This window comes from Manacus candei, unplaced genomic scaffold, assembly GCF_025592945.1.
Source record: "Manacus candei isolate 608988 ecotype Guabito, Panama unplaced genomic scaffold, ASM2559294v1 h1tg000148l, whole genome shotgun sequence".
NCBI classification, from domain to species: Eukaryota; Metazoa; Chordata; class Aves; order Passeriformes; family Pipridae; genus Manacus; species Manacus candei.
In genome coordinates this window covers 1,498,447-1,511,311 of record NW_026138196.1, presented here as the reverse complement: position 1 = coordinate 1,511,311, position 12,865 = coordinate 1,498,447, and the positions used below count along the sequence as shown (strand labels likewise).

General features: G+C 57.4%; 5 protein-coding genes across 7 annotated transcripts in view; all 5 read left to right on the top strand.

Annotated features, from left to right (window-relative positions):
- Nucleotides 1-1,187, top strand: part of LOC127462984 (feather keratin B-4-like) — a 13,299-nt gene extending 12,112 nt beyond the window's left edge. The window contains exon 2 of the mRNA XM_051771923.1: nt 841-1,187. Within this exon, the coding sequence (XP_051627883.1) occupies nt 861-1,187 (327 nt within the window). The 5' untranslated portion in view covers nt 841-860. The remainder of the gene's footprint in view (nt 1-840) is intronic.
- The window catches only part of LOC127463019 (feather keratin B-4-like), a 41,573-nt gene extending 28,708 nt beyond the window's left edge, over nt 1-12,865 (top strand). Inside the window, exon 3 of the mRNA XM_051771997.1 lies at nt 12,680-12,865. The gene's annotated coding sequence lies outside the window, so the exon portion shown is untranslated. The remainder of the gene's footprint in view (nt 1-12,679) is intronic.
- Nucleotides 1-12,865, top strand: part of LOC127463014 (feather keratin B-4-like) — a 14,603-nt gene extending 1,738 nt beyond the window's left edge. The window contains exons 1-3 of one of the 3 annotated variants that reach the window (XM_051771984.1): nt 3,757-3,827; nt 11,108-11,502; nt 12,323-12,865. In XM_051771984.1, coding sequence (XP_051627944.1) covers nt 11,169-11,502; nt 12,323-12,678 — 690 coding nt within the window. In that variant the 5' untranslated portion in view covers nt 3,757-3,827; nt 11,108-11,168 and the 3' untranslated portion in view covers nt 12,679-12,865. Of the gene's footprint in view, nt 1-535; nt 602-3,756; nt 3,828-11,107; nt 11,503-12,322 lie in introns of those variants that run through there. The other 2 variants (XM_051771983.1, XM_051771985.1) reach the window with 2 other exon arrangements.
- LOC127463025 (feather beta keratin-like) lies at nt 4,946-6,922 on the top strand. Its single transcript, XM_051772009.1, has one exon. It carries the CDS (start codon nt 4,959-4,961, stop codon nt 5,286-5,288), a length of 330 nt encoding a protein of 109 aa, XP_051627969.1. The 5' UTR covers nt 4,946-4,958; the 3' UTR covers nt 5,289-6,922.
- On the top strand, nt 8,098-9,249 carry LOC127462983 (feather keratin B-4-like). Its single transcript, XM_051771922.1, has 2 exons — nt 8,098-8,657; nt 8,897-9,249. The coding sequence occupies exon 2, from the start codon at nt 8,917-8,919 to the stop codon at nt 9,247-9,249; it is 333 nt and encodes a 110-aa protein (XP_051627882.1). The 5' UTR covers nt 8,098-8,657; nt 8,897-8,916.

Genomic DNA, 12,865 nt, shown 5'->3' with positions numbered 1-12,865 from the left:
CAGGAGGTCAAGAAATAAAGTTTAAATGACCAAGTACCTTGTTAGGAAAATTTCAGAAGTCCAAATGGACCATAGGAATGGAACCGGACCAGCCTGAATTCAGCCTGAACAGCCTTGTTTTCCAGGACCTCCTTCTTGATCTCAATCAAGATTCCAGGGGATGAGCTCTCTTTCATCCCTCAAGAAGCGCTCCAAAAAACTATGACGTTTCCAAGTTGATGGAGAGTGACCTCCCCAGGACATCAAACGGTTGCCTCAGCTTTCCTGGGTGCAACACAATGACTGATGGACATTCAGTGAGACAGAACAAGAAGATCCACAATGCACAACACATCCACAAACCACAGCACACGAGGGCCACAAAATCACCTCACAGATGACATCAAAACTCTCTTGGGCTTGGTTGTTTATTCAGCCCGCTCTAACACACATCCAACAATCCAACCCTCCCAAATCCCAGCTCCTCAAAGCTGCCGCCAGCTGACAGGGCTGGGCCAAGGCTGTGCCGCCCCTGAGGGAGCAGCATAAAAGCCGGCCCAGCGCCTCTCTCCCTGCCACGCTTCTCCTCAAGCCTTCTCCTGCCTTCTCTGCCCACCACCAGGTGAGCCTCCAGCCCCTCACAACCCCCTCCTGCTCCTGCCACACCGCCCCCCTGGCCCCTCTCTGCCAGCACGCTCGCACCCAGCCTCAGCAGCCCTCACGCCTCCCCACAGCCCCACACCAGCCTCCCCACTGCCCAGCCCTCCTGCAACACCGCCCCGAGCACCCCCAGCGCCCGCAGCTGCCCACCACCCCTCTCTGCTCTCCCCTTCTCTCACCTTCTCTTGCCTGCCCTCCCAGGGCCCCTCCACACCACACCCATGGCCTGCTACGACCTCTGCCGCCCCTGCGGACCCACCCCGCTGGCCAACAGCTGCAACGAGCCCTGTGTCAGGCAGTGCCAGGACTCCACCGTCCTCATCCAGCCCTCCCCCGTCCGCGTCACCTTCCCAGGGCCCATCATGACCTCCTTCCCCCAGAGCTCCTTCGTTGGATCCACCGCAGGGGCTGCCCTGGGCACGGAGCTCAACGTCCAGGGACAGCCCATCTCCGGCGGCTTTGGCTACGGCCTGGGCTATGGCCGTGGCTTTGGCTACGGCCTGGGCTGCTCTGGCCTGGCAGGCCTGGGCTGCTCCGGCATCTGCTGAGGGTCCTTGACTCCACAGCTGACACCCCTGGACCTGTCTTTCTCAGCCTTTCACCAATATCTTCTGCAAGCAAAGCACCTCGGCTGATGGTCGCCCTACTTGCACCTCACACCGCATCCCTCCCATTGCCATTTCCTCTCTTTTCACTTGTTTCTCTCAATAAAGTTCTCCTGCATCAAAGCCTGAGACGTCTCTGCCTCCATTATTCTACCAGGGCTTTTCCAACTTCACCCCCTACACAGCCAGGCCTCAACAGGCCAGCGGGGTGGGTGGAAAAGGGCCACAAGACCCCTCCTAGGAAATATGTCACCACCACCACCAGCAGGAGCACTGACTGGCTCCTGAGGGTCTGTCACAAAGTTACACCAGCCCATCACTCATCACACAGAGGCTTTGACATGACAACACTCCCTGGGATACCCCAACCCTTTGCTCCCACCTCAAACACTTCCAGTCCCTCTTACACCATCTCCCCTCACAGACACGTCCCAGGACCACCCACACAAGGCCCCATGTCCTTGTCCCCTCGTGATCCAAGGACCTTGGGGAACCCATGCAGGCTGTCCAGCTCACCACCCACCCTTCAGCGGGGTCCTCAGTTCTCCCAGCTCTGGGCCCTTGTTGCACTGTCCCTCTGGCTGCCCGCTCCCCATTCCTCCTGCCTGGGAGTCCCTGGGCCAGGATCTCACCTTCTTGTGGGTCTTCAACTGATCCCTGGTGGAGATGCCCCGGCCACCATCCCCTGCTCACTGCAGGGCCCCACAGGGACCCATTCAGGGGCTCTCTGCACCACCAGCCTCCCTCTCCAGGGACCCTGCATCACCTGTGCACGTGACCCCAAGCCCCCATCCCTCTGTTCTCATGTCCCACAGGAAGTCCCCTTTTGGAGGTCACTGTCACTGGGCATTCCTCAGGCACAGCCTGGAGACCTTGGAACCAGGGGCAGGGACAAGCCTGGCACCCTGCTCTGCTGACAACTTGGGACTCTGCGGGGTTGGGGTTGATCTTTGCAGGACACCAAGTGCCCACCAAGCCCCTCTCGCAGTCCCTTCCCTCTGGTGGACAGAAGAGAGAAGAATATGGAGAAAGGCTCCTGAGTGGAGTTAAGGACAGGGAGTTCAGTCACCAATCACCATCGTGGGCAAAACAGACTACACTCAAGGAAATTATTTTAATTCATTAAAAATCAAACCTTCAAGTAAGATAATGGGACAGAAAACCAAACCTTAAATACCTTCCCTTCACCCCTCCCTTCAGCCAGGCTCAACTTCACTCCCCAGTTCTCTGCCCCCTCTCCCCAAGTGGCTCAGGGCAATGGACAAGGTGGCTTGGGGTCAGTTCATCCCATGTTGGTTTTGCTGTTCCTTCCTCCTCACACTCTGCCCCTGCTCCAGCGTGGGCTCCATCCCACACACACAGTCTCCAACGGGGGCCTTCCCATGGGCTGCATTTCCATACAAACGGCTCCCGCCTGGCTCCCTCCCACGGGCTCAGGCCTTCAGGAACACGCTGCTCCAACGGGGCTCTGGAGGGGCTCCCAAGTTCTGCCAACAAACCTCCTCCATGGCGGGCTCCTCTCTCCAGGGGGCCACAGGTCCTGCCAGGAGCCTGTTCCAGCTCGCCCTCCCCACGGCCTCACAGCCTCTTTGGGCACTCCCTGGCTCTGCTGGCAGCTCCTCCTGGGGCTGCAGCTGCATCTCTGCTCCACCCTGCACCTCCAGGGGCTGTGGGGGGACAGCCTCACCCACCATGCTCTGCTCCACAGGCTGCACAGCACATTCTGCTACAGTCCCTGGGCCACCTCCTCCCCTCCCTCGGCACTGCCCTTCATCACCCAGACTTCTTCCTCTCCCATGTTTTCTCTCCTCTCTTCCAGCTCCTCTTGAGCACTAATTGTGCCCCTTCCAGATCAGGTTGTCATCACAGATTGGCTGCATCAATGAGGATTTCCTCTGCTTTGTCCAGCAGCTGATCCAACACAGAGCCAGTGGGAACTTGCTGTGTCAGACACCAGGGAAGCTTCTGGAACCTTCTCCCAGAAGCCACACCTGCAGAACTCTTGAGACCAAAACCTTGTCAGCTGAACCTGATCCACTCAGATCCAACCTTAGCAGCAGTAGAGGCAACCAGACCCCCAGAGAGCACACCCAGTGGGCAAGGCTGAGCCTAAAACCAGGCTGTGTGAGCTGGGAGAAAGCTGGAGAGGAATCCAACAAAATGGAAGGAGAAGCCCCTCATGCCTGGCACAAACTCTTCTTTGGATGCTCGTCTTCAACCAGAGCACAAGCCCTGTGACCCCAAAGGGTCAACTTGCTGACAGCAGAGCACAGCCAGTGCCAAAGGGCAGGCTCAAAGACAGGCTCAGTGAGCTGGCAGTGAGGCTGGAAGGAATGAATGGGATTGAAGGGGCAGCCCCTCACACCCAGCACGGCTGCACAGCCCAGACCAGCCCGACAGGGCTGAGAGAAAATGGGGCCCCTCTAAACAACTCAGCCACAAACCACAGCCCCTGAGGGACACGGGGTGACCTCACTGATGACACCACCAATTTCCTTAGCCTTTTTGTTTCTTCAGCCCTCCCTGACACACATCCAACCATCGAACACTCCCAAATCCCAACTCCTCAAAGCTGCCGCCAAGGTCAGATGGATGCGGCCTCAAGGGCAGGACATGGAATCCCAGAATTCCACACAGGAACATCAGTAAAATGACAGAAGAGGAAAGAGGAGCCCACTGACCATCCAGTAGTAATTATAGTTTTTCCTCACAGGTAGAGAATAATACAACTTAGGAATTATACATTGTGAAATCTCATGGCTTGAATACGGAATAAGGGAAATGGCGTCAGAGACCACCCAGGGCAAAAAGGGATGGAGCCCCATTGAGTGTTTGTTTATTGCATTTCTTCAGGAGGTCAAGAAATAAAGTTTAAATGACCAAGTATCTTATGATGAAAATTTCAGAAGTCCAAATGGACCATAGGAATGGAACCGGACCAGCCTGAATTCAGCCTGAGCAGCCTCAGGTTTTTCAGGTCCTCTCTCTTGATCTCAATCACGATTCCAGGGGATGAGCTCTCTTTCATCCCTTAAGAATTGCTCCAAAGGACTATGACCTTTCCAAGTTGATGGAGAGTGACCTCCCCAGGACATCAAATGGCTCCCTCAGCATTCCTGGGTGCGACACAATGACTGATGGACACCCAGTCACACTGAAAAACAGGATGCACAATTCTCAACACATCCAGAAATTACAGCACGCGAGGGCCAAAAAATAACCTCACTGATGACATCAAACCTCTCCTGGGCTCTAGGTGTTTTCTTTAGCCCTCCATGACACACATCCAACAATCCAACCCTCCCAAATCCCAACTCCTCAAAGCTGCCGCCAGCTGACAGGGCTGGGCCAAGGCTGTGCCGCCCCTGCGGGAGCAGCATAAAAGCCGGTCCAGCGCCTCTCTCCCTGCCACGCTTCTCCTCAAGCCTTCTCCTGCCTTCTCTGCCCACCACCAGGTGAGCCTCCAGCCCCTCACAACCCCCTCCTGCTCCTGCCACACCGCCCCCCTGGCCCCTCTCTGCCAGCACGCTCGCACCCAGCCTCAGCAGCCCTCACGCCTCCCTACAGCCCCACACCAGCCTCCCCACTGCCCAGCCCTCCTGCAACACCGCCCCGAGCACCCCCAGCGCCCGCAGCTGCCCACCACCCCTCTCTGCTCTCACCTTCTCTCACCGTCTCTTGCCTGCCCTCCCAGGGCCCCTCCACACCACACCCATGGCCTGCTATGATCTCTGCCGCCCCTGCGGACCCACCCCGCTGGCCAACAGCTGCAACGAGCCCTGTGTCAGGCAGTGCCAGGACTCCACCGTCCTCATCCAGCCCTCCCCCGTCCGCGTCACCTTCCCAGGGCCCATCATGACCTCCTTCCCCCAGAGCTCCTTCGTTGGATCCACCGCAGGGGCTGCCCTGGGCACGGAGCTCAACGTCCAGGGACAGCCCATCTCCGGCGGCTTTGGCTACGGCCTGGGCTATGGCCGTGGCTTTGGCTGCGGCCTGGGAGGCCTGGGCTGCTACTCCAAGAGGGGCTGCTCTGGCATCTGCTGAGGCCCCAAACAGCTGCCCCAACAACAACCACCCACGACCTGCAAGTCACCACATGGAACAGGGATTCATCTCCACCCCAAGGCTGTTGAATGGGCTCAGCACTTCCAGCTCCTGCTCTCAGGGTTCCAAGCAAGGAAGCAGCCAAGGGGCCAGCCCACACTGCCTGCAAACATGGCCCAGCTCCCTCCTCCTCTTCTTTCCCTTCCTTCTCTCCAGTGTCCCTTCGGCTCTGGCCAGTCCCCTCTGCTGCAAACACCTTCTCACAAGCCACACACCAGCGGCCACCTCTGCTGGGCTGCTCCCAACAAGGGGAGCAGCAAGATCTCAGGGCTCTGCACAAATCTTCTGCAAGGGAGGGACCTCAGCTGATGGTCGCCCTACTTGCACCTCAGACTGGATCCCTTCCTCTGGCTGCTCCTTTCTTTTTACTCTTTAGTCTCAATAAAGTTCTCCTGCATCACAGCCTCTGATGTCTCCTCTTCATTTTTTCTTCCAGTTGTCTCACAAGCTTAAGGAGTACAACACCAGGGCTCAAGAGGCCATCAGGGTTGGTGGAAAAGGGTCAGAAGGCCTTTCTTAACAATTGTGCCACCAGCACTAACACACAGACTGGCACAGGGTGGGGGGCCTTCCAAAATATGGGACAAACCCATCACCTGCATCAAAGGCTTCCGCGCAACAAGGCTCTCCTGCACACGCCTCTGCCAAAGTCTCTCTGGGCCAGAACACACTGCCCAAACTCTCTTCCCCACCACGACTCTCAAACCCTCCAGCAAACAGAGTTACAAGATCATTCAGTTTGGAAAAACTCTGGAGAGCAAGTGCTTCACCCCTCTTCACAAGCAGAGCCACAGAGAGCAGGATTTCTAGTTCCGTGGCCAGTTCAGTTTTAGATCTCTCAGGATGGAGACTCCACAACCTCTTCCACACTATGAACACCCACAAACTGCCTTCTTTGCCCTTGGAATTCCATTCATTTTAACTTGTGCTCATGGCCACCTCTTCTGCTACTGGGCAGGACTCTCAAGAGCCAGGCTACCTTCCCTTCGTTCCTGCCATCACGGATTCATACACACCTAAGATGACCCAGGGCACATTTTGGACTCCTGACTAAGTGTTCCCAACTCTCTCACCCTCTCCACTTATGAAAAGTTCCTGCACCCCTTCAAAACCCCTGTGGCCCTACACTGCTCTTGAGTCACTCAGTCCAGGATCCTGTGGTTCTCCACCATTACCACAAGGTCCATCTCTGCTGGGATGCTTTTTGACTAATTGCTCCCCAGCCACTGCTGCCACAAGGAAGAGTCCTCTGCAGGAACAGGACTTGGCCTTTCCCTGCTGAATTCCATCACATTCATCTCTGTGCAGTGCTGGAAAATCAGGTCCCTCCCTCAGCACTCCAGGCTTCACCCCACCTTTCCCCAGGGACTATTGCACACCCAGTGACACAACCCCCCTCTCTGGGGGGATCCCTGAGACCCCCACACTCCCTGGCACCCCCAGCCCAGCCCTGCACTGGCCCAGCTGCCTCTTGCCTGCCAGGCCCTGCAGCCCCAGCAACGCCCAGACACACAGCCCCTTCCTGCCTCCCCTTCTCTTCCTCCCCAACACCTCTGCTGCCCTGGGGGACAACCCTCAGCACACTCAGCTCCCCTGCATTTCAGCAGCTGCTGGCACTCAGCACAGCTCCTGGCAGGCTGCAATCAGCCCAACTCAGCCCCACTTAGCAAAGGCACTCAGGGAAGAGGCAGGCAACTGCAAACCTGTCCCTCTATCCGCAGCACCTGGAAAATTGGGCAGAAGATCCTACAGGGTGGAACTGGAAGGCTTTGAAAGGACAATGCAACCATCAGCAACAGTCAGGGGGGGCTCACTAAGGGAAAGTCTCTCCTGCCTCATTTCATATCCTTCTGTGTTTATGCCCCTCCACTCAGGCCTGAAGGGAATGTGGTGGATGCAGTTTGTTGGGCTTTTAGTCAGATTGATGCTTCTGTCCCTCCCTGCACCCTCCTGGACAAGACAATTGTCCAGCTGTGGAGGAGCAGCACAGGCAGCCCTGGGGGAAGCCCTGGGGGATGACAGAGCTCCAAGGGGGACAGTGACTGGGGCTCCATCTGCCTGCTGACCCATCCCCAGCGCTGGGCCCCAGGGCTCCAGGGCAGCGCCACTTCTCTCCCACACTTTGATCCATGCTCTGCAAGCAGGACAAGTGGCCAGCAAGAGCCAAAGGCCATTGTGCAGCCACTGTCCCCTGCAAATTGCCCTCTCCTGAAGGCTCTTCATTGCCTCTGGCAGTGGTATCAGAAAATATGAACAGATGGAAATGGTGTAAGACCAAAGCTCCAACCTGGAAGGTTCAGAACATCAGTTCCCCAAAACAGCTCCTGAAGCAGATCCTGAAGCAGTAGCTGCACTGCTGAGGCTTTCATGCTTCCTCGGGTCACACGGGATCACTCACACCATGGCAGAGGAGTAAAGAGGAGCCCACTGACCTTCTAATAGCAATTATTGCCTTTGGCTCAGAGCTGCAAGATAGCAAAACTTACAGGTTCAAAAAAACCTTATGACAAAAATACAGGACACGTAAATTAAGGTCATAGACCAGCCTGGGCAAAAAAATTATCCAGCCTGAGTTTGCTGTTTGGTCACTGGATTATTCACGAGCTGAAGAAACACGGTTGAGATGACAGAATCTGCTGTTGGACAATTCTGGAAGATCCAAATGGAACATAACAGTGGGTAGGAGCTCACCCTGACCAACCTTGAGTTTTCCAGATCATCCCTCTGCATCCCGTTCAAGACAAGGGGGAATGAGCTCTCCTTCAGCCATCAGGAAGTGCTCCCAGGCACCATGACCTTTCCAGGCTACGGGAGAGTGACCTCCCAGGAACAAAAAGCAGCTTCCTCAGCATTCCTGGGTGCAGTAAAATGATTTATTTACATCCAGTTACACAGAAGTGGATTCACTCTGCACAACAGAACCACAAACCACAGCAGACGAGTGGCATGAGGTAACCTCACTAATGACACCTCTGCCTCCAAAGCTTTGCTCAGGTTTACAAACCTCCCTGAAATGCACTTCCCATGCAAATCCTCCCAATTACAGCTCAATCTCAAAAGTTGCCGCCAAGGTCAGATGGACACGGCCTCAAGGGCAGGACATGACATTGCAGAGGTGGGGACAGAAAACAGTGCCCAGCTCAGGACTCACCAGGCTGGGCCAGGCAAGAGCTGCTGCCTGAGAAATGCCCCAAGGGCTGGGCCAAGGCTGTGCCGCCCCTGCGGGAGCAGCATAAAAGCCGGCCCAGCGCCTCTCTCCCTGCCACGCTTCTCCTCAAGCCTTCTCCTGCCTTCTCTGCCCACCACCAGGTGAGCCTCCAGCCCCTCACAACCCCCTCCTGCTCCTGCCACACCGCCCCCCTGGCCCCTCTCTGCCAGCACGCTCGCACCCAGCCTCAGCAGCCCTCACGCCTCCCCACAGCCCCACACCAGCCTCCCCACTGCCCAGCCCTCCTGCAACACCGCCCCGAGCACCCCCAGCGCCCGCAGCTGCCCACCACCCCTCTCTGCTCTCACCTTCTCTCACCTTCTCTTGCCTGCCCTCCCAGGGCCCCTCCACACCACACCCATGGCCTGCTACGACCTCTGCCGCCCCTGCGGACCCACCCCGCTGGCCAACAGCTGCAACGAGCCCTGTGTCAGGCAGTGCCAGGACTCCACCGTCCTCATCCAGCCCTCCCCCGTCCGCGTCACCTTCCCAGGGCCCATCATGACCTCCTTCCCCCAGAGCTCCTTCGTTGGATCCACCGCAGGGGCTGCCCTGGGCACGGAGCTCAACGTCCAGGGACAGCCCATCTCCGGCGGCTTTGGGGCCGGAGGCTACGGCCTGGGCTATGGCCATGGCTTTGGCTACGGCCTGGGCTGCTCTGGCCTGGGAGGTCTGGGATGCTCCACCTGCTGAGGGCCCTCCACAACTTCCCTCACACCACGAGCTCAGGCTCTGCCAAAATCTCCTATAACACAAGTACCTCAGCTGATGGTCGCCCTACAGCACCTCAGACCTTCTCCCTTCCACTCTCTCCTCTACCCTTTCAGTCTTTCCCTCAATAAAGTTCTCCTGCAGCAAAACATGACAGGCCTCCTCATCCTTTCTTCCTCCAAGACTCTTAGAACTTCATTTGCCACAGAGCTCTGGCAACAGATGCCATCAAATGGTTGGAAAAATGACCAGCTCTCTCCTAGGAAATATTTCCCAGGGATCAACAGAGACTGGTACAGAAGGGCCTTCCACAATGGGACACAAACTCTTCCCTTGCCCAAACATTGCCTTGGACACACCACCCACACCTCCCACACAAACTCCCAGTCTGGGCTGCCTTCAGTCTCCATGGACACTGGGGGCTCCAGCCCTTCATCATCCCCAAGGCTCTACTCTGCATCCCACCAACAGGTCCCTGCTTTCCTTCTCCTCAGGCTCCCAGAGCTGAACACACAACTCCAATCTCCCCAGAAAGGAGCAGAGGGGCACAATCCCTTCCCTCTCCCTTCTGCCCACACTGTGGCCAGGAGCCCAGCACACGGAGGCTTTCTGGGCTGCCAGGACACGTTCCTGGCTCCCAGTCAGTTCTTCACTCACCAATACCCTCCAGGCCTTCTCCACAGGGCTGCTCTCAAACCAGCCACCACCAGCCTGGAGCCCTGTTAGGGACTGACACAACCCACAAGCTCTTGGCCCTCTTGAATTCCAGGAGCATCACACAGGTCCTCCTCCCCAGCCTGTCCAGGCCCCTCTGGCTGCCATCCCTTCCCTCTCGACAACCAACCACAACACTCAGCTTGGTGTCATCCAGACTCTTGCAGAGCTTGCACTTAATCCATGATCCTGATGGAAATGGGGGAGGTCAAACCTCCAGTGTGCAAGGTTCAGAACATCAGCTCAGCCACAAAAGCAGCTGGAGCAGATCCACCAGCAGCTGCTCTGCTCAGGCTCTGAGGCTTCTCCATATGATTCAGGAACACCCAGAGCAGGACAGACGAGGAGAGAGAAGCACATTGGCATTCTTCTGCTTATTATAGAATATTCCTCACAAGAAAAAGATATTAAGAATTATATCTTACAAGTTATGAAACCTTATGGCCTGAACAAGTGACCTGATGTCACAGACCAGCCTGGGCAAAAAGGGAACAAACCCACACTGTTGTTTGTTTAATGCTTTTCTTACTGAGGTCACAAAACATGGTTTCAATGAGAGAGTATCATGTCCTGTAAATGTGAGAGATCCCAAGGGACCATAACCCTGGCAATGAGGGCAGCCTGACCACATGCCAGTTAGCCAGGGAGTCACTGCTGCTCTTCCTCCACAAACCAAGCCAGGAGCTCTCTTTCAGCCCTCAGGAAGCACTGCCAGGCACTGGCACCATGAGCAGCTGATGGCAAGAGGAGCAGAGTGGCCTCCCCAGCACATCAGGCAGCTCCCTCAGCATTCCTGGCTGCAGCACCTCAGGCCCTGAGGGCACAGGTGCACCCAGTGACACAGCAAACCTTCCTGCAGGGCTTCCCCTTGCCCAGCAACACTCACTGCTCGCCTGACAAACCCCCTGCAAACTCTGCCCTGGGCTCCAGGGGGGCAGCTCTGCCTGGCAGCCTTTGGGGCCTCATCTTCACAAGGTCCCCACAAACCACGGCACACCAGGGACACGGGGGGACCTCACTGATGACACCACCAATTTCCTTGGCCTTTTTGTTTCTTCAGCCCTCCCTGACACACCTCCAACCGTCCAACCCTCCCAAATTCCAACTCATCAAAGCTGCCACCAAGGTCAGACGGGCACGGCCTCAAGGGCAGGACATGGAATCCCAGAACTCCTCAAACCCACAGCATGGGAGTGACATCAGGTGACCTCACAGAGGACACCCCACCTCTCCTGGGCAGTGTCTGCACCTGCCAAGTGCCCCCACAAGCACATTCCAGGCACAACCTCCCAAATACCAACTCTCCCTTCAAAGCTGCCGCCACAAGGACACGTCTGCAAGAGGAGCACACGGAAAGGGAGCACTGTGGAAAGGAAAACACACTCCACCTCACCCACTCAGGGGCTTACCTTGGCCTACAAGGAGCTAACCTTGCTCAAGCAGCACCGGCCTTTCACAAACCCATCATGGCTGGGCCAGACCCCCTCTTTGTCCTACAACTGCCGTGTGATGGCACACAAGGTGACCTGCTCCACAACCTTCCCCAGCACTCGGGTCACACTGAAAGGCCTGTAGTTCCCCACATCCTCTTTCCAGTCTTCTTTGGATGCGTCACTGGGGAGCACAAGCCCTGGGACCCCGGGGTGTAAACGAGCCCATCCCAGAGCAAACCCCGTGAGAAAGGCCCGACCTAAGGACAGGCTGAGCCAGCTGGGAGAAAGGTGGGCAAGGAGCAAATGCAATGGAAGGGGCAGCTCCTCAGCCCGAGCACACCTCCAAAGCCAAAGCAAGCTGGCAGGGTTGTGAGGGAATGGGGCCTCTCATCACAACACACCCACAAACCACAGCACACGAGGAACATGGGGTGACCTCACTGCTGACACCCTACTTCTCCAGTGCTTGGCTCATGGTTCCAAAATGCCACAACACTCAAATTCCTTGGAAATGCTCCCAAATCCCAACTCCTCAAAGCTGCCGCCAGCTGACAGGGCTGGGCCAAGGCTGTGCCGCCCCTGAGGGAGCAGCATAAAAGCCGGTCCAGCGCCTCTCTCCCTGCCACGCTTCTCCTCAAGCCTTCTCCTGCCTTCTCTGCCCGCCACCAGGTGAGCCTCCAGCCCCTCACAACCCCCTCCTGCTCCTGCCACACCGCCCCCCTGGCCCCTCTCTGCCAGCACGCTCAGACCCAGCCTCAGCAGCCCTCACGCCTCCCCACAGCCCCACACCAGCCTCCCCACTGCCCAGCCCTCCTGCAACACCGCCCCGAGCACCCCCAGCGCCCGCAGCTGCCCACCACCCCTCTCTGCTCTCACCTTCTCTCACCTTCTCTTGCCTGCCCTCCCAGGGCCCCTCCACACCACACCCATGGCCTGCTACGACCTCTGCCGCCCCTGCGGACCCACCCCGCTGGCCAACAGCTGCAACAAGCCCTGTGTCAGGCAGTGCCAGGACTCCACCGTCCTCATCCAGCCCTCCCCCGTCCGCGTCACCTTCCCAGGGCCCATCATGACCTCCTTCCCCCAGAGCTCCTTCGTTGGATCCACCGCAGGGGCTGCCCTGGGCACGGAGCTCAACGTCCAGGGACAGCCCATCTCCGGCGGCTTTGGGGCCAGCGGCTACGGCCTGGGCTATGGCCGTGGCTTTGGCTACGGCCTGGGCTGCTCTGGCCTGGCAGGCCGGGGCTGCTCTGGTACCTGCTGACGGGTCCTTGACACCACAGCTGACACCCCTGCACCTGCCCTTCTCACTCTTGCACCAATATCTCCTGCAAGCAAAGCACCTCGGCTGATGGTCGCCCTACTTGCACCTCACACCGCACCCCTCCCATTTGTTCCTCTTCTCTCTTCACTCTTTTGACTCAATAAACTTCTCCTGCATCAAAGCCTGA